General features: G+C 38.9%; 2 protein-coding genes across 3 annotated transcripts in view; both read left to right on the top strand.

Moving 5' to 3' along the window:
* ccndbp1 (cyclin D-type binding-protein 1) overlaps positions 1–3,249 on the top strand; it is a 9,976-nt gene extending 6,727 nt beyond the window's left edge. The window contains exons 10-11 of one of the 2 annotated variants that reach the window (XR_004212785.1): positions 1,973–2,870; positions 2,984–3,208. Coding sequence is in view for 1 of the 2 variants with exons in the window: in XM_031847730.1 (XP_031703590.1) it covers positions 1,973–2,019; positions 3,117–3,225 (156 nt within the window). In the remaining variant the exon portion in view is untranslated. Of the gene's footprint in view, positions 1–1,972; positions 2,871–2,983 lie in introns of both variants that reach the window. The other variant, XM_031847730.1, reaches the window with a different exon arrangement.
* Positions 3,250–4,379: 1,130 nt separating this feature from the next.
* Positions 4,380–19,538, top strand: LOC116383687 (protein-glutamine gamma-glutamyltransferase 5-like). The gene is made up of 15 exons (XM_031847714.1): positions 4,380–4,462; positions 7,362–7,532; positions 8,261–8,515; positions 8,997–9,115; positions 9,796–9,924; positions 10,434–10,611; positions 11,556–11,691; positions 13,080–13,189; positions 13,742–13,857; positions 13,986–14,112; positions 14,776–15,089; positions 15,999–16,173; positions 16,339–16,502; positions 17,531–17,664; positions 18,519–19,538. Exons 1-15 carry the CDS (start codon positions 4,438–4,440, stop codon positions 18,673–18,675), a joined length of 2,310 nt encoding a protein of 769 aa, XP_031703574.1. The 5' UTR covers positions 4,380–4,437; the 3' UTR covers positions 18,676–19,538.
* Positions 19,539–21,115: the final 1,577 nt, after the last annotated feature.

The raw sequence follows: 21,115 nt of genomic DNA, 5'->3' as shown, positions 1-21,115 counted from the left end.
ATCTTGTTGTTGTGTCTCACTCGAGGCCGCTTTAGCGTGAATGTGACGGCGTGTCGCCTGGAGCGACAGGTCTGCAGAGGAGTCCAAAGAAACTCACCTAGCTCAGACTAAGACACAGTGAAACACTGGAAGACAATCAAAAGTGTGAATGTTAGACTCACAATACAAAATGCAATGAAATGTCTTTTTATTGATCAACCATGTAAATGATCAATCATTTATTAATCATCATAATGCAATATTTAGACGATAGAGAGGGGCAGAATTACCCAAATGAACTAGGTACAGTGTTTGAGTCGCTCAATATTACTACTCCTGTTACTCATCAAACGACCAAGCAACAGTCTTAGATTTAGAAAGATTGAACGTAATGAATTTGTATTTGTTTAAAATGTAAAACAAAAGAATTGGCAGATAAGTTTGTGCAGTTAGAAAGTTTGGGCAAAAACAGTAGATTTACCTCGCAGTACTCAGGCTGCCTCGGTCTGTTAGTTTGTGTTATTGTCTGACTTTAGGGTTTTTAAGGGGTTGGTTTGGATTCACCAAAAGTCACACAATAACACTAACTCACCAACCGACGCAGCAATAGACCAGCAGCTTCTGTGTTCTGCAATGTAAAATCACTGGTTTGAAGAGAGCATGAATGGATATAACTGCTTCCGTTCCCCGTCAGAACGGGCCTCCTGACAGCAAGGTAAAGCGCTGAAAACTGTCTAAATATAGCGCGCACGTTTTTTCTGCATAGCTAGAAAACGTTTTGCTGTCGCCCTCGTCTACAGCAGTACTTTGCTTTGCCAGCGTGCTGGTACTCCTGACCGCTTCTCCAAACTGGGGACTATCCGACCGCCGTCTACTGTAGATAAAACACTGACTATAGATAAGTATCTCACTCAACCCCACTTTAAAAAATACAAACTATCACTTTAAGCAAACTTCACAAACGTTTGCTGTGAGAATTTAATGCATTTCTCACGTTTGGGGGCCGGCTCGCCCTCTAAATGGCGGCGTCTTTGTCTTTTGGTTTAATTAAAGGCATTGATTTGAAAGGAATCTGCTGTGTTGTTTGCATTGTTCTTTATTATTATGGAATAAAACACATTTTCCATTTGATATGTTTTATTTCATGTTTGTAGTCCAGAGGGATAAAAAAAATTACATCAACGAAAATCAGAATCCCAACATTGAAAACCGAATACAAACCCAACGAACAAATAGTTGAATATTTGGGTTCAGCCCCAGTTGCAGCCATCACTTTTTTTAAATTATATTAGAGCTATTATTTCCCACCTGATCCAAATCATATTGTTTACTTCTGCACGGTGCTTTTTTAATGTACCGGTAAATCTCCAAAAAATTACCTGCGCAAAAGTTTTCTTTTACAGGATCAATTCACCCCAAAATTAGAAAATGACGTCATCTCTTACTCTTTTCTAGTCGTACACAGAAACGCAGATCGTTTTGGTTTATTTGACGTGAATGGTATTTCATTTGTAGAACTTCTATTATTATATATCCAACAGGAGTCTCAGCTTTCAGAAACAATGTCCACAATGTTCAGGCTAATCCACAAAATACACTGTCAGTGTTTTTCTACAGGGGACTATTTCTTCTGTAGAAAGTAGTTCCGGGGAAAAGCTGTTCACAGTGCGATGAGTCTTACTTTCAGACATCTGTGTTAGAATCATCCACAGCTCTCCGTGACCTTATTAAAGTCACACGGAGGCCAAAATGGTCCAACTTGTGTTGAAGCAGAATCCGACGTGTGTTGCAGAAAGATCAAGTGGTGGTTGTGTGGATTCAGTGTCAAACAACATGAAGCGATTGTGCCAACTGCTAATGTAGTCACACGCCCCGACCTGTCTGGTTTCAATACAAGCCCTTGTAGGGAATGTAAATATGAAGGGATTACTTTTAGGGCAGCTGAAGGTAGGCATTAACGTTCTCTAAACATAACATATATTTATCTTTACAGGTGTCTAAATTGGCGTCATTGTTGAAGAAGGTTCTGGGGATCATCAGGTAAGATCGATTGATAATGACCATTCTCACACATCATAAAAATGTCAGACTAGGGTCGCATAGTTCAGGGAATATTCACGGCGGAAACTTTGCAGTGGAATTAAGAGGAATTTATGGGAATAAAATTGAGATAGAGGGTTTATTTGCTCTGGTTTTATTTACCATGTCATAAACAGATAGAAACAAACCTTTCACCGGATCATAAGCAGACATAATCGTCTCCTTATGACAGACAAGTATGTCTGCTCATGGGCTGTGGTTCAGAGGCAGAGCAGGTCCTCCAGTTGGAAGGACGGCAGTTCGATCCCTGGCTCCATGTCGAAGTGTCCTTGGCCAAGACACTGAACCCCAAATTGAAAACGAGAGAGGGGCTATACAATTTATAGTCAATTTATCATTTAACCCTTTTAATACAAAAACAATCTACTATTTGAAGAAAAACCTCCAAAATAAAACGCTTTTCTCCAAAACAGAATGTTCCTCTCAGGCCTCCACATCCTCCCCATGACGTCCTGTGTGTGACTGAAGTGTGCAGTCCACTGCATGGTCACAATTAAACTCAATTGGCAAATTTTTAACCAAAACATGCCATAACCCCTGCTTTTGTTTTTTTATGTGTTTTATCCTCCTAAATAAGTTCACTATTAAAAGGTAGGATTTTTATATTGAAATTCCTAAACTTAACTTGAAATGGCTTCAAGTCGACTCCGTCAGCCAATTCTGCTTCCAGCGATCAGTGACTTCTAAATTCCTGATGGGAGCACCTTTATCTGGAATCAGAGTGTGAGGAGCATGTGGGTGGTGTGTTTGTACATTGGCTCATCTTATCAGATCAGATTAAAAAAAACAAGGTTCCTTCTGTGACTGATGGGAGCACCTTTATCTGGAATCAGAGTGTGAGGAGCATGTGGGTGGTGTGTTTGTACATTGGCTCATCTTATCAGATCAGATTAAAAAAAACAAGTTTCCTTCTGTGACTGATGGGAGCTGACGATGGTCGACTTTTAAACTTTTTTTTTCAAATCACGGATGTCTTTATTGTCTTTATTCTTTATCTTTATCTTTATCTTTATCTCTACTTATTCCCACCTGAACAGGTCCAGTCATGTGTGTGGAGAATCACAGCTGACCTGGGTTCAGTTCTTAGATGGAGCCGTCGATCACAACCTGCAGAAAGCTAAAGACCTCATTCAGCAGGACAGCTAGCGTGTGTGTGTGCGTGTGTGTGTGTGTGTGTGTGTGTGTGTGACGTATATGAGGTGAGGATTTCTAACAGAGTGACTGCGTTTATAAGCACATGCATGTACAGCATAAGAGAATTAAAAGGAAGGACTGCTGTCCTCGCATGAACTCCTTGTGTCTCTTGTCTTCACAGTGAATCTACAGTCGACTGCTCGCTAAATGCAAACACAACCTGTTACAGTTTACCTATACGAGGGTTAGTTATAATAACAAGCAAATAGCTTTGAACTGTGCGTGAAGAATAACTGAACAGTAAGGAAACCATGTCCCCAGATCTGGAGAGAGTCACACCAGACATGGGTAGAACCAGGCATAATAGATCTGGTAGAAGACGAGACTGATTATTGAGCTAAAGAGTTGCTGATGAAGATCAGCTCCTCCCAGTCCACTCACCATTGATAAATAGTCACAGAACATTGTTACCACTGGGAGTTTCCCAGTGACCAACAGTGCAGAACAAAGCATTTAATGTCATGTCATCACTAAAAAACGGTTGAAAACATTTCGGCAATGTTGCACAATTGAGGTAAGCGTCATTGTGGACAAGAAGGAAGTTAATGCAGAACAACAATCAAAAGCAATATTACGTAAAAACCTGTAGAGCTTCTTTTAAGGTGTAGGCTATATAATTTAATGTGACATCATAATGCCCACGCATTAAACTTTGCTTTGGAGTGTACCTTTGAAAAATCCTCCATTTGGAGGCCGCTATATCCCGATCACTTCGCCCTGAAGCCTATAACAGTAACAGGAATCGGGACATGCCCATGTGTGAACAAGCAAAACGGTATGAAGCAGTTTAGACTCCTCTTTAAAAAAAGTAAATGATGCATGCATATGTACGGATACAAGACAATGTAATCCTTGTCATTCCTGTGGGAGTTTCCAGTTTCCACTGCATAAGGATAAACCAGTTTAGTAAGGCTTGGCAGTAGTTTGGCAACCCCAGCATTATCATCTAAAATGCCATTTAGCAATGCAACGCTGCCAGGAAGTGATTAACAATGTTGGTCACCATACCTGTTGCGTGTTTATCTGATGTCTGGGTTGGGCTTGTGAGGTCTTTTAAATACAGTGAAACCCTAGAGGTCACCTGTCAGTGCGCCGCTGACTATCTGCCAGAGTGCACTTCACCGTCTTCACACCTACTGTTCTCAGAGGGGAACTTTTGGAAAGATGACAGAGGAAACTAAAGACTCTAGTAAGTACACAAAGGTTATCTGTTTTGTGTTTTGCCTAATTTATACTTTATACGCTTCCACAGAGATGATTTGCAGAGACGCACCTCCTTAAATAATGTACGCTTCAGTACCGCACATCCTGTAAAACAACAACCCTACGTGTAGGCCCATGAGCTCCTCCTCATCATCTAATGTTAACTCTTTCATATCTCCTTTTTTTTGCAGCCATGGAGTTGTGTTGTGCTAAACCTTTATGCAACTATTAAAACACTTATCACATTAATCAAACACCGCCTGACAGAGGATTTTGCAACCGTGGGTCCGAATCAAAAACAAATGCACTTCAGTTCTATATGTAGCTGTATTTAGGTTGTTGTTTTCTGCCTGAGGATTTGTTTGGTTCTTGAGCTGCTTGATTCTGCACCATGTTCAACACCTAGTTTGCGTCTGTGTTGTTTGGTACTGAGCAGGACACGTGCAGCAGGCTTATCAAAGTTTGTTTAATTGAAAACGTATGCTCCTGTGAGTATGCTTATGATGATGGTGAGACTGAAAGCCAAAAGAAAAAAGCAATGAGCTGAGGCTAAAATGCTCCATAGAAGTGAAAAGTGAGGTGATCATTATCTGTAGGTTCGTCACAACAAAGCATCTGTCATGTTAAACTTAGACTACATCCACACTAAACACTTTTTTTTTAAATGCTACAATCTCCATACGCACAAGTGTTTAAGCATCGTTTTAGAAATTAGCTCGGTCCATAACTATATATTGTATATATAAGTGGACGTTGTCATCGTGACGTCACCCATTGGTTTGTGGACTGCTGTTTTGAAGACTCGAGTTTGGCGATTTCACAGTGGCCATCTTGGCTTTTTTGCAACCAATGAACTGAGGTTACCATATTTGGAATGCGGAGAAGTGATGTAGAGACGGCGTATACGTCTCTGGTAGCGGTAGCAACCTGTCAATCACAGCAAGCCCGCCTTAAAGCATACCCTGCTTTATGGTCTGTTTGACTCTAAATGGACCATAATTTACTAAATGAACATCATGCTGTATTGAAGAAGACTTGAAACTAGAGATTGAGACCATAAACTCATGTTTACAATATTTACTGAGGTAATAAATCAAGAGAGAAGTAGAGTCATTTTCTCATAGACTTCTATACAACCAGAGGAGTCGCCCCCTGCTGGTCAGTAGAGAAAATGCAAGTTTTAAGACACTTACATTGGCTTTACTCGGCAGAACCGGAGGTTGCCGCCTGATAAAAAGGACCATACTAACGCCTGAAAAAGCTTATCGCATGACCATTCACGTACACCGGGCATGAGCGTGTCGGTGTAAAGAGGAAGCAGATTGTTTAATCTGTCGTTGGTTGCTTAGTTACAGAAAAGACAACGTATTTTTGTAATTCCTATGAATAAAAGGTCTTGTTTGATACTTAGTCTTATTCATTGGATCCACTATTAATGTAAAAGTAAATTCACATGAAAGTGCAGCTTTAAGGTTTAAAACACACAAAAGCAACAATGGAAACTAAACTTCAAATCTACGTTTTTTTGTAACCATTGCACGTGTCAGGGATTTTCATTTGAGGTGAATGTAAAGGTCTTCCTGTGTCATGTTCATGTCGTCATAAAATTGCCACTTCCAGTTGAAATTGTTTTTTTATCGTCACATCAGGATCATGTTTGTTTGATAGATAGATAGAGAGATACTTTATTCATCCCGCAAGGGGCAATTTATTCGTTACAGCAGCAAAAAATATACTTAAGCACTTAAGGTGACAGAGTAAAAAATAAAAACATTAAGTATAAAAATGCACAATATATACAATTAAATAGAATAGTATCAAATTAACTAACTAAACAGTAGTGCAAAGATTAACCAACAGCAAACAAACAATAGTGTAACAGTGTTATAGTCTTGTGATTTATTATAAAGTCTTATTGCAGTTGGCAGGAATGTTCTCCTGTATCTGTCCTTGTGACAGCTGAGCTGGATGAGTCTGTCCCTGCAGTAGGTGGTGGAGAGGGTGGTCCGTGTTATCCGATATGGATCATTTGTGACTGCGACGTTCACATGGCGTCTGAGGGTTGACACGCTTTTCCAGGCTGTCGTTCAAGCGGAGGCGAGCATTTGTTTATTTCTCTTATCCCGTCTTGTTCCGTCTCGCCCCGTCCTACTCATATTTCTTCACCACATACTGTGATGCCACATGAGTGACATTTCAAACTATCCAGCCGGTTCACCCCGCTCTGCCCTAGAATCTGTCACTAGGTGAATCCAGGTCTCCCCGCTCCCTCCCCTGAGCTTAAAGGGAATGAACCACAGCTGGCTCAATTGTCTCTGACTTACCAAAACAAAAGAAAGATGTATTTATCTAAATAAAGAGAAATACCTATAACGAAGCATAAAAACCAACACAAAGTACAAAAAGTGAAGCCATTAAAGAAGTGCCTTAAACTTGCATTCTCTCGAATGTCCATCAGGGGGCGACTCCTCTATGAGAAGATGACTCTACTTCTCTCTTGATTTATTACCTCAGTAAACATTGTAAACATGAGTTTATGGTCTCAATATCTAGTTTCAAGTCTTCTTCAATACAGCATGATGTTCATTTAGTAAATGATGCTCCATTTAGAGTCAAACAGACCATAAAGCAGGGGATGCTTTAGGGCGGGCTATCCTTGTGATTGACAGGTCTCTATCACGGTGTTATCTGGTCTGTGAGTTATCCGTGTTTTTGTCCTTTCACAGTGTGTTTTCCGTAACATTTTGGTTCACTAAAATTGTCTTATTTAGCATTTGGTGTACTTAGTTCCATTTTTCATCAGTTGAGCGAATGCTACAGTGCTGAAAAATCATCACAAATTTCTGTTAACCTGTTCATGTTTGTGTGTTTTTATTTTCTTTCAGTCTTTGAAGGAGTGGACCTCCACCCTAAAGTCAACAACTTTGTGCACCACACCAGTGAGGTCTCACTGGATCAGCTGATTGTGCGGCGAGGCCAACCCTTCAAAGTGACCCTTCATCTGAGTCAACCTTTCAACCTAAACCTTTACCCACTCGCCATCTTTGCAGCGACAGGTCGGTCTTTCATGAAATGAGTTGTTTTTATTAGTTGTTGAAGCTTCCCGTTAGCACAAAACTCATTTTGTTTGTCGATACTGTTTCCCCTGAACATTCATTCTGCAATACTTCTGTAATAATTTCCTGAAAATGTAACCATATTTGCACCTAACGTAATCGAAAAATCAAACAAACCCAATAATGTAATAATTCTACCGATAATGTAATAAAATGGCCTGACTGATAATACAAAAACTTTATAGATGATGATGAAATATAATGTAATACCTTTCAGGTATATTTTGTTACTTTTATGAAGAAAAAAAAAGTTAACCTTAACATTTAATTACATTTAAAATTAGAAACTTTTAGATTTTGACTTGTGTTGGGAAATGTACTGTCAGATTCCTGTGAGCGCACACCCTAGTTGTTTTGTCAAGTTCTGGAAAATGTAATTAGGTATTACATAATCAGTAAACATGTTATTAAAATATCAGTCGGGACATTCTGTTGCATTACTGGGTTTAATTACATTTTCGATCAAGTTAAATGCAAATGTGGGAATCATTACGTAAAGACAGGTCTTCTTTGGGCTAGCCAGAAAGCTTTACCCTATTTTCTCTTTTTTTGGTATTTTCAAGGGATTTCTGTCCAGTACGTGAACTATTGCGTCAGTGTTTTAACTTGTGTTGATTAGTTATAAATATATAGCAGTATTGTTACAACAGTGAATATATGTCTGACAGGAAAACATCCGACCGAGAAGCAGGGGACGCTGTCGTTCTTCAGTATCCCAGGTCTCAAGAAACCTTCTCCATCAGCAAAGGCTGTGTGGAAGGTAGAGCTTCACAAGGAGGCCTCCCCGCCGAAAGGCCTCCTGGTCCTCACCATCACCCCGCCGGCTGACACCCCCATCGGGGAGTTCAACCTGGTTGTGAAACACCGGGACGAGGAGAAGCCGCTGCCAACGCTGGTGGTGCTCTACAACCCCTGGTGCTCCGGTAGGTCTAGTACTAAAAACCAAGACAAAGCTTTGCATGAAAATGTTGTATGTTGTAGTTAAACTTGAAACAAAGCATTATGTTTTATAAAATCATATTTTTTTTTGTAGAAAATCTTGATTCGTGAAGTAGCTAGTAATTAAAGCTGATGAAAATGTATTGACGTTAAAAGGTGCTATTAATATTTCCCTCTGAGATGTCGTTAAGAAGAAGTAGAATGTTGCATGAAAAGAAAACACTGAAGTAAAGTACAAGTACCTCAATTTTAAACGAAAGCACAGTACTTGCGTAAATGTAGTGTACTTTCTGTAGTTGCAGTCCAACACTGCTTGTCTGTTACTTTTGATACGTTAAGTACATTTTGCTGATAATGATCATGTCTTTTTTGCCTCAGTAAGATTTTAAAATGCAGAAGTTTTTGAATACTACTAACCCTGTAAACTGAATAATATCCGTCTATATGAATTCACTCTCTCTGTAGATGACTGGGTGTATATGAAGGAAGAGAAGGAGATAAATGAGTATGTGATGAATGAAAGAGGAGTCATCTACACAGGAAGTAATAACTACATCTTCCCTCTTGACTGGGACTACGGGCAGGTACTCTTAAACACACACACACACACACAGTCGTGTTTCCTTCACTTCCATTGAAGTGACGTTCCATTGACTTACATTAATTTCCCGGAGATTTTGCCTAACCCTAACCATAAACGCTACTTGCCTAATCCTAACCCTAAACCTAACGTTTACCTTAACCTAACCCTAAACCAAGTCTTCACCTAAATGTAATGATTTATGTTATGGGGACATCCATTTAGTCCCCAAAGGGAAGGTGAGTCCCCACAATGTGACTGTGTAAACAGATGTATGTCCTCACAACATTAGTAATACATGCACACACCCACACACACACACACGGATACTTTTCATGGAAGCAAAAAATGGCCAAAAATATGTAATCACTAACGAATGCTTAATGTTGAAATTTAAATATCACTGAATTCATGGCCATGAATTATTTTGTATATAATATACAATATTTCAGAATTCATAAATCTAGATTTAAAATTCCGATACTGAACAGTAAGTACTCAACATTCAGGGTTATCTTTGGTACCTTGGATGTTGAGTTTTGAATTCTGTATCCTAAACTTTAATCTTATTGTTCTGTACTGTCAAGAGCAGATGTCTCTTGTAAAGTTTAAATCATATTCCCATCTGTACCGAGGTAAAGAAGATACAATTCAAGAGCGTCTCCTCTCATTCCTTCTGTTCAGTTTGAGGACAAGATGGTGGACATTTGTTTGAAGATTTTGGACCTCAACCACAAACACGTCATTGACCCAGCTGACGACGTCTCTGCTCGGTGTAACCCCATCTACGTCGGCCGCGTGATCAGCGCCATGGTAGGACGCGCTCTCTGTGTCCACACACCTATATAGCAGCAAAGCATTTATGGGCGGACACTTACCAAAATCCAGAGATGTTTTAGTTTTTAAAAATCTTTTTTTGCTTATTAGAAAGTTAGAAACTAATGACCCTGTGTGACTGACATTCACAGCTTAACGCAGACTTAATCGATTTTTAGAAAGAAACCATAAACCATTATTTTCTCACGTCATAATTAAACATCAGGTCAATTTTTGCAAAGCCGTCAGTTTAACTTTGAAATCAAATAGTCGTACTGTCAAACGAACAGCTCTACGGCATCATTGGGCTTTATGCAGTTCCACATATTGAAAGTTGAAATATTAGTTCTGTAAACATTTTTGCCAATAAAGAGCTCAAGAAGAAGACAGTAGATGTACAGTATATTATGTAGTTTTCAAATGATAAAAAAGACAAATGGCAAATGTGTCCAAATCTTGAAGGAAAAAAAAGCTACAAGAATGAGAATTTCCTTGTTTTCTTCCAGATCAACAGTCAAGATGACAGCGGAGTCCTGGTGGGACGCTGGGACGGTTCATATCATTATGGGATCAGACCGTCTCACTGGACCGGCAGTCACGCCATCCTTAAGCGCTGGCTCGACAATGGCTGCCAGAGAGTCAAGTACGGGCAATGCTGGGTGTTCGCCGGTGTGATGTGTTCAGGTAACGTCTGTCTTTGCAGGTACTCACACCTGAAACAACATCTGTAAAGTAGAATAGTAGCTCTGAAACAATTGATCGATTTGTCTGTCAGAGAACATTTTTGATACGTCAGCAAATAGCCCTCTAGTGAATTTTGAAGGTTTCACGTCTGAAAAAAAGTCAACAAGTGACTACTAATATTGTCTGTTCATGCTTCAAAAATCATAAAAATGCTGTTCATTTGTGAAGATTATCTTCCTGAAGAAAACGTACAGGTATCATAAACGTTTGTTTGTCACACAACTTATTTTCTGCAATATTCCAAAACCCTAAATAGAAATTCCCATTGGCTTTTTGTGGAGGGAAGCATGAGTGAGGCCACCTTAAATACTTCATACCTGCAGCACTCTATATTGTAACGAGCGACGGAGAGCTGCAATAAAAATATCTTCTGACTCATAATGTTGACACAGATCACGTGACTCTTTTGGAGGATTTCTGGATATAGTAGCTAAATCCTATTAATAACAGCCGCCTCCCGAGTGTCTCTGACAACTCTATTTTTCCCCTCATTCGGCATATTTGCTCTGAAGCAGTGTTCTCTGTGGTTCAATGAAGCATGCTGTGGAATCTTTGTTAGTTCATGATCTTATGCGTGTGTTTCGAGTAAAGCACACTTGCCGAGCAGGAAAAGAACTGTATGGAGATCAGGGAAAAAAACCTGCATGTGATTTGTATTTAAGTCTGAATGTGTCTTTGTTGCTGTGACAGTAAATGGTCATGATTCCGGTACTGTGGCAGCTTAGCAAAGAGGTTACAACATGCAACAACAAAGAGAAAACTAAACTAGTTTATATTCAGGTAAATGTCTAGTTAGGTTTAAACAAAAGAAGGGCATTGTTTCTCTACCAGAAAGGTGTCATGTTGCTTGTTTGAGTGACTCAAATCTTCATGGTTGGTTTCAGTGATGCGCCTGCTGGGCATTCCGTGCCGCGTGGTCAGCAACTTCCAGTCCGCCCACGACACCGACGAGAATCTGAGCATCGACGTTTATCACGCCGACTACGGAGTCCGAGAGAGGCCATCCCCCGACAGTGTTTGGTGAGACACAGAGGCTTCAATATCTTACACATAGTGCATTTAATGCAAGCCCCTTAAAGTTAAAAACACGGCACACAACTCTTTGTAGGATTTTGAAATTGGGTGGTTTTGCACCAGAGATAGTAGCAGCTGTCTGAGGGCGAAATAAAACGCATTTTCCCATTCCAAAATTTTACTAGAATAACACAGTTCAAATTTAAACAAAAAAAAGCAAATTTTAATTTGACTTTAAACCTTCAATAGCTCACTTTTTTTGGCCATTTTAGTTAACAGAAACTGATATTTTATGATCTTTTCAGTCAATATGGCACATCCAGCAGTTACATATCAAAGTGATCATTCATTTTGGAGGAGTTGTGTTTTAACCTGATGAATCTAAGAACAATATTCACTTTATTTTTAGCTCAGTTTTGTTCTTGTTCTGCCTGCTGCAGCTGAAAAACAAGGCTATAAAAGAGCTCAGGTGAAAATTCTCGGTGTGTTTTTGACATAAAACTGGTCATGTGATCTGTTGTTAAGATATTGACTAAAGTCGTGCAAAGAATAAATAGATTTCGTGAACTGATTATGCCAACGGTCAAATGGCATCAAGGCATGAACTTATTCACACTAACCAGAGTGACCTACCAACTTGTGAACTGAAAGGAGAAGCCAGTTTTATCAGGTCAGGTAAGATATTAAACCCATTCTCAGGCCTGTCATCACACCAACATCTCGGCTCCTTATAACTGCAACTATAATAACATTCTGGTGTCGTTTAGGTGTGGCGACTCGCCCTGAGAGCTTTTAATCCGCCAATAACAGAATGATGTTATGTGTTTCAATTTTAGACTGTGATCTGTGTCCTTTAACTTCTATCTTCTTTATGAAGCTTTTACAGTATATACCTTAAAACATGAGTCAAAGAGTGACACACTGTGGTCTATCGGGACTAGATGCTAACATCGAGAACTTCATCTTTTAACAAAAAGAAGAACATATCAGTCCAGTGCTGCAGAATGAATCCAGTGTTCTAGTTTGAGTGGTTTATCTTTTGCTTTATTCCAGGAAGAACTTGATATTTGTTTTTACAAAATCAAAATTCTAAAAAGTTTCTTTGTTTTCCGTATTTCAGAATCAACCTGTTGTGGAAACTCGGTTTCCAAAGACCTTTAAACCATTTACATATCTTATTATTGTACATTTTAGTTACTTAATTAAAGACATTTTTAACAAGGAAATAGAACCATAGACAGATTATTATTATTATGTATTTGTATGTCTTAAAACATGTCCAAAAGGGATCTTAAAAGAATATTCCAGACTATTATTGTTTAATATAATACTCCAGTGGTGTGTTTCAGATCTACTGCACTGCTGCAGATTCTGAATGTTGTTTTGTGTTTTAGGAACTTCCACGTGTGGGTGGAGGCGTGGATGAGGAGACCAGACCTGGCAGAAGACGGCAAATATGACGGCTGGCAAGTTCTGGATCCAACACCACAAGAGAAAAGCGGCGGTACAGACTCTCTTGTTTAAACCGGATTTGCTGGTTTCTATTTTATCTCCTGCACCTGCAGCAACACACACACATATCCAAATGTGAAATCCTCAAATGTTTAGGTTTGTTCCGCCAACAGTCCGAACTCTAAAGATATTTAGCTTACTAACACATATGACAAAGAAAACACACTCACATGTTAGAAGCTGGAACCGACAAATGTTTGGCATTTCACTAAAACACGTATATCAAAATAGTTGCAGATCAATTTTCTGTCGATTAATCAACTTATTGTTTTAGTTCTGCACATGCATGCAACGCAGCCCCTTCAATTCATTGATTTTGTTGTGAAAGCCCCTTTAAACTACTATATGCATGTATACAAGCATACATTTTAGTTGTGATAGAAATGAAACATTTCCTTGTTGCTTTCATCGCGGTGTCTGTCAACGAACAGATGGCATTTTAAAATCCTACAGATGTCTTTAAATCGCATTACACCAAACTACTCTGTGTGAGTTGAGAAGTTTGTTACTTTATTTTAATATTTTAACGTCTCTCCTCCTGTAGGTATATACTGCTGCGGTCCAGCTCCGGTCACAGCCGTCCGGAGCGGACAGACAGACCTCAAATATGACATCCCGTTTGTCTTCGCTGAGGTCAATGCCGACTGTATTCACTGGCTGGTCAGTAAGCAGATTTAGAGCCAAATCTCAACGTCACATTTAGTGATTTAGTGTAAAAAAAAAAAGAGGGCCAGCCGAAGCCTAATGTATTTTTGTTGTTTCTATTGTCTGTTTGTGTGTTCTATCAGGAGAAAGCTGACAGTTCAATGGTGAAAATCTTTTCTGACACCTCGAAAGTCGGTCACAATATCTCCACGAAGACTGTCGGCTCCGACAAGAGGAATAACATCACAGACAACTACAAACACAGAGAGGGTTGGTTCACCTGTCAAACACCTGTTTATGCTACACTATAGACCTCTGTTCTGTTAGGAAACACAATGTAGTATTTTTGTGGGCGAAACGTAGGACGAGGAAGAATGATTCTCTGAGCATGTTAATATAGTGAAATTTTATTGGCTTGTTATTAGAAAATACCAGTCTGGGCTCACTTTCTACAAGCAGTGTATAGTTAGCATGAAAGCATGGTGGAATTAGCATGGTAGCTAGGTAACTAGCCAGCCGTTAAAAAGGCGGAATTTGCAAGCTAGCTAAGTAGCCAGCTGTCCGCTAGTTAGCGTGGTAATTCCACCATGCTTTAATGCTACGCTGGTTAGGCCAAGTTCACACTTTATGACTTTCAAAGTCACCCGATAGCTCTACTGTTCACACTACATATTTTGCTGTCTTGTAATTGGGAGTCATGAAGTCGTCGTGGTTTTCCCTGATGAGGTATCTGAAATAAGTTTTGTAATGAAAACACATGCTAGAAGTGACATGGGCGTAGCATAGCCTTCTGCGTGAGCATGCTGTGGTACAACAGCCGTGTTGGCTGAGGAGGTTAGCAGAAGGCTATGCTAAACTATTAGCAGCATTTTGACGTTGGCTGTAAAGTGTCTATAGTAGCTTAGGAAATTGACTGAATCCCCATAATTACAGGATCAGATAAGGAGAGGTCTGTCTTTCAATACGCCATCACCAGAGACTACTCCAGTGTTGCTGAAGAGATGGAGGAGGACAACAAGGAGGACGACGAGAATGAAGAGATGGAAGAAAACAGCAACAATGAGGAGAGCGGGGAGAACATTGAGGTTGAAGAGACGGAGGAGGGCTCAGAGAATGAAGAGACGGACGAAGAAAATGAGAGTGCTGACGAGGCGGAGAATGAGACCACAGAAAGTACGGGGAATGAACCCCCCGTCAGCCCCCCACAGCCAACTCTGCCACCGCAAGTGTTTATGCATTTTGAAGAGGTGCGTCACAGAAACTAAAGTTTCCCTTTAGACTATTGAATAGGATGTTTTGTATGCTATTTTGATTTTTGGCTATTGTGATTTAAAACAAAACTTGGACGAGGTCCTGGTAGGGTTTAAGTTTGAGCATGAATTGCAACGTCCACACTTCGAAACCCGTTGGGGACCTTTGTTGCTGTTTCCAATCTTCCACATGTCTATTGCCTTTTTCCTAATGAAAGCAAAAATACCAAAAAAAACTAACCATCGAAATATCAACTTTCTTTTTTATCACCCCTAAAAAAACTGCACCTTGGGAAAAGTCACAATACTCAATTTTAGGGCCACTGCTCTTCAGAATATATCAATCAATATATCAATGATCTGTTATCCGTGTGCAATGATGTCGAAATCATGATGTTTGGAGATGACACCATGCTATACATTCACAGGACAAACGCATCAGAAGTCACCATGAAATTAAATCAGGAAATGTCTCACTCTAAAGACCGTAACTACTTTTCCAACAGATACAAGCTTTGGGATTATCCTGACATCTGCATAAATAGCAAAAATAAATAAAAATCGTATGTGGAAGAAGTACAACAAAAAGACAAAATACCAAAAAATGATCTGCTTTTACCTTTGATTGCGGTGGCAGTCATCACTTTATCCTCTAATTCAATTAATCAAACCATAATTTATTTTTCTTTGATTTTAAATGGCCACATTTTTTTATTTTATTAAAAATAGAATCAGTAATGGCAAGATTAAACTTCAACAACCCAGATATTTTAAACCTAAACAAACACATATCTTGTAACTGTTGTTACCTGTTATTAACTACTTGATCAAAGACTAATTCCTTTGGATTTCTTTCAATACGTGTATTTTGGCCTTTTATCAATGTCTCACTGTGTGGTGCTGCAGGTGACCCCACCGACGAACGGTAAGAACGTGAGATTGAAGCTGGTGCTGCAGAGTAAGAGCACTGCTGCCAGGCCGTTGTCCATCAACATCAGGGTCCAAGCCATGAGGTACAACGGTGAATCGGGTGTGAACATCCGGAAGGAGGTGAAGGAGAAGACGCTGCAGCCTGGGATAGGTGAATCTTCTTCTGTGAACATGTAAATGTAAAAACATGTTGAATTTTGGAGGCAGATACCTCAAAAGGTTCACAAATATAACCAAAACTATGTGTGTATGGAAAACCGTATGTTTTTGTTGAATTTGTTGTGAACCGACTCTTCTCTTCCTCTGTCTCTTGGAGATCTGGTCATCCCTATCCGGATCCCGTTCTCGGACTACCGTAAACCCATGTTGGAGTGCGACAGCATTAGGTTTTTAGCTGTGGTCACGGACAAAGAGAAGCAAGATTACTCATACCTGGCTGAGGATGATGTCGTGCTGCTTGACCCTCCCATCACCATCAACGTCAGTAAAATCAAATCTCAAATCATAAAGACATGTCGTCCAGCTTTGTTCAGCTGTCTGTCACACAGCTGTTTGTGTCTCTTTTCACATTCAAAGACTAGCATTAAAGTTCCAAAATGAACAAAATGATAAAAGTATATATAACGAGACTCCAGCCAAGCTATCGGTACTGTGACGCCGTACATAGGCCCAGTGGTGCTTTGGGCTAAATACTCATGTCAGCATGGTAACATGCTCACAATGACAAATTTAACATATATGTGTTTACCATCTTAGTGTAGTGTGTTAGCATGCAAATGTTCCCTAATTGGCAATAAACTACAGCTGATGGAAATGTCATGAGCAGGTATTTAAGTAATAAATGTAGTAAACGCTCGTCCAAATCACTGCTGACGCCGCACCAAACTGCCTGTCTATCTCTGGGCGTTAAAAATGATATGTAAATAAATATATTATAATATATTATATGTATTATTAATATATAAATATAATTTTTAAATCAATATTTTGTGTCAAATTATTGATTTCTTTAATAAGCAGCCGTGTAATAAGCAGGATAATGTCATTATTGTGCAATAATAACTATTTCAATGTCCATTATTACTTATGTAAAACAACGACAGGAAACATTTTATTGCACAATAAGTGCAGGACGTTCTGTTGTCGTGGAGCATTTTAACAGTGCAGAATAAGTACTTTTACTTAAATAAAAGATATAATTATTAGTTCCTCCACCTCTGCCTTTATGTGGGATATTATTATTTGAGCCATTGTCATGTCATTACATGGATAGAGTCTGGGAGACAATAAAATTACTATTACATTAATACAATTTTTTGTTGTGTTTACAGTCATGATGTAAAAAGTTGTAACCTTACATTTTAAACTCCTTGGCATAAAAACTTACAAACCTTTTTATTTTGCCTTTTCTTTCCTCTCTCGTCTTGGTGCATGATGGGTAGTTGTTTCAACAAGTTCAGTTGCCTGACTGAATGTATTTCAATAATCTGTTCAAATGTGTGTTTCAGATTCCCAAAAAGGTCAGACTGTACCGTCAGGTAATAGTGAAGGTGATTTTCAAGAACCCAGTCAACGAGACGCTGACGAAGTGCTCTCTGACTCTCGCTGGAAGCGGCCTACTGCGTGACGAGGTTAAACTCGAGTGAGTATGTGTGTTTGTGAGTGTGTGTGTGTGTGTGTGTGTGTGTGTGTGTGTGTTTGTCTAACATAGCCTGACTGGGATGATGAATGCTTTTCATGGTGTTAGGCTGGTTACAGTAAAGGTGAAAATAACAAATAGTTATTTTATTACAATATGTATTAACAATAGTTTTGATTGTCAATCACAAAATACTATAGAGCACAAAAAATATGCATAATCTTAGTTTGATATATGCAACCACACATTTCTAGTATTCTCAGAAAGTATTCTTAACGATATGAAAACAAATTAAAGCTGCAACCAGCAAGTTTCAGGCATTTTTATTGATAAATGTCAAATGCAATTAAGATCAAAATACATTTATACGATTTGTTTTAGTGATGCGTGTGTTTGTGATTAAGCCTTAGAGTTGAGATGTTTCAATACCAATCTGAAATATAAACCGACACCAAAACGTTTTGGTCACCATACCTAAAATACAAAAAAAACTTTTTTTATTGAACAAAATGTTCAAATGTTGTCCAAACATAAGCAGGTGCACAACAACATTATCTCAATAAAACTCATATCAGCAACATTTTGACCTAAATCAGGAACTGTCTGATCAAAGGATAAGATTAAGATTATGAATCCGATGAGGCATTTGATGCCAACATTTGGTATACTTGATGGTTTTTAATACTTATGGACATATTTTAATATTTATTTTCTGCACCAAAAGGGTGCTTCGAAAACCCAGGCCTAGTCTGTTACGTTTTAATGCACAACACTGCATCAGTTAAAAGAAATGTCGCCTATCATAACACCAGGCAACGTAAATATACCCACAAACGTCACTCTTTGTTACCCCACAGGATTCCAGATCTTAAGAAAAACAGCCAAATACGCGTGCACTTCCCGCTCACTCCCTACAAGATCGGTAAGAAGACTCTCGTGGCCGACTTCGACTGCTCCACCTTCAGAGACATCAAGGGCCACTGCCACATCAATGTCAAGCCGTCCATTTATTGAGCGCTTAGTAAGAGTTACATACCTTCACTCAGAAACGAAAGTGTCAGAGTTAAAACTCTTAATGTGCCACTTTCTAAAAGAAAGACTATAAGGTTGTTGTTTTCAATCAAATGTGGTGGTGGTGTATAATAACAGCTGCTGCATTTTTTTCTGCCACGATACTCCTACTCCTGTGTGGTGTTGTGTAATATGAGGGCTGTAGAAAGAAGCCATTGTGCCACATTTAATGAAAGCAGGGTATTTTACACTTTAACCAAACACATATTCTTTGATGAATCACCAATATCTACTCAGTTGTGACGCTGCACAACAAACTCGTTTGCCGCAGTGATTTCCAGCTGACAGTGGAACCTGCTGGAGAAACGTGGTGTTGCCGATGCTGAAAATAAATGACTTTGCACACACTTTTTGCTCCACATCCACTGAAATGAGAATATGTGATGCACCCAGTATTACCCTGCTGTACATTTGGACTGGTGGTGACGCTTCAGGTACGAGCTCTTGTCAGGAAATCATGTCAAGTTGAAAGTTTACATGAATGCTTTAGCTGCAACCAAACAAAATCAATCCGTTGATTCTCTATACATGCTTGGTGCTGCTTCTTGGAGGAGGTGAGCTGCTGCTAAAGTGTTTCCTCGTGCTTAAAAAAAGAATGAGACCAAATGATGTGTAAGCTGGACAGTCTTTGTCTTTATTTACACGTTTTTATGGTTTTATTGAAAATGTCAGTAATATGCACAAATAAAGTGTTACTGAAAGCCATGTGGCCTTTGTGTCTTTAATGGTGACGCTACAGATCATTATACTGTATAATCATACTGTGATAATTAAATGTGTTGCTTCAGGGATAAGAAAGACAAAAATGATTCATGTAACACAATATCACGTCTATTCATACAGACTTGTGTATCGTTTTTGCATTTGTCATGTCAAATATTAGATAGTTTTAGCTCTGATCAAAGAAGGAAAAATAGCTCTTTGTCCACAGTAAGATCCCAACATGATGAGGTTAACACAAATCCAAAAAGACAAATCTAAAGTCCCTGATACACAATATAAAACCTTTACAGCATGGTCGGATGATAAGACAATGGGCCCCTATGCACAGACATGCAAAAGGCCCCGCCACTACTCCTATATAGGAGCACAACACACAGACTTTATAGTTGTTTATCCTCTTTTTGTAGTTATTTTAAGTTTCTTTGTAGTTGTTATACATCTCTCTTTGTAGTTGTTCTGTTTCATTTTTTCATTTTTGTAGCTATTTTTTGTCTGAGGTTGTTTAGCCTTTTTTTGTAGTTGTTATGTGTCTCTTTTGGCGTCATTTTAAGCCTCTGTAGTTTTTTTGCCCTTTTTCACAGTCATTGTGAGTCAATTTGTGGTCTTTTTTTGTCTCTTTGCAGCTGCTTTGCATCCATTTGTTGTTGTTTTGGTCTCTGTGGAGTCTTTTTGAGTCTCTTTGCAGTTATTTTATGGATATTTGTGGTCATTTTGAATCACTTCCTGGTTGGTACATGTCTCTTTGAGTGACATTTTTGTATAGGTGAAGGCCAGGTGGGGCCTAACTGACACGCTAGGCCCCTGGGGCTGTGCCCGGTAGGCCCATTCAGTAATTCATCCATGCATTACAGGCATGTTGGAGATACAGTGTGTTGAATTTCAGGAAACACATGTAATGGCACTTCAATGAAATACAACTATTTGATTTATAGCAGTATTTAAAAACACAATTAAGAATAAAATAACCTTAAAGTAGATGCAGCACATTAGGCAATAGCAATAGACAGGAAATGCAGTGTTAGTGCAATCAGAATTTGCCCCAGATTTAACAAAGGACACTAAGAAATTACACAAAATAAATTCATTACTAATTCAGATGAAACAGCAGTTTTGCTTTCGATTTGAAACAAAGCGAGATTTGCTTGTAAACACCAGAAGAAACTCCCTTTTCTCTGAAATAGAAACCAAACACCTGCTGCTCTCAGTCCGATGCTGCGTTCACAGCTGTGGGAAAGATGGATGTTTGGGAAAGCATTGCTCCTAATGAAATAGCTGATTGCTGACACCAAAAATATTAATACCAAAGTATATTATTAGCTACTCCACCTGCAGATTTTACACACACATTTTAAGATCAGTTTACCACAAAGTATGTATCGTATATAAGAGTGGTTTTCCTTTATTATCACTTTTACTTTTCAGGAACAGAATTTGCCCAAGTACCGAATGTGAACACAAACAAAGAATTTGACGCAAGTTTTGAGTTACTCTCTATGTACAGTAAGATAAAACATATACATAAGGACAAAAAAGCTGAACAAAGATAAATATATTAAAATAAAAAAATAAAAATAGGTATATATGTACAAAGCAACAACATACTGTGTAACATGCAAGCTAAGTGTTTATGTAAATCATAAACACATATAAACAGTGCAAA

Source organism: Anarrhichthys ocellatus, unplaced genomic scaffold (genome assembly GCF_004355925.1).
Source record: "Anarrhichthys ocellatus isolate YVR2014 unplaced genomic scaffold, GSC_Weel_1.0 scaffold1, whole genome shotgun sequence".
In the NCBI taxonomy this organism is placed as follows: domain Eukaryota; kingdom Metazoa; phylum Chordata; class Actinopteri; order Perciformes; family Anarhichadidae; genus Anarrhichthys; species Anarrhichthys ocellatus.
Note: the sequence above shows the minus strand (reverse complement) of the source record. Positions and strands in the feature narration are given on the sequence as shown.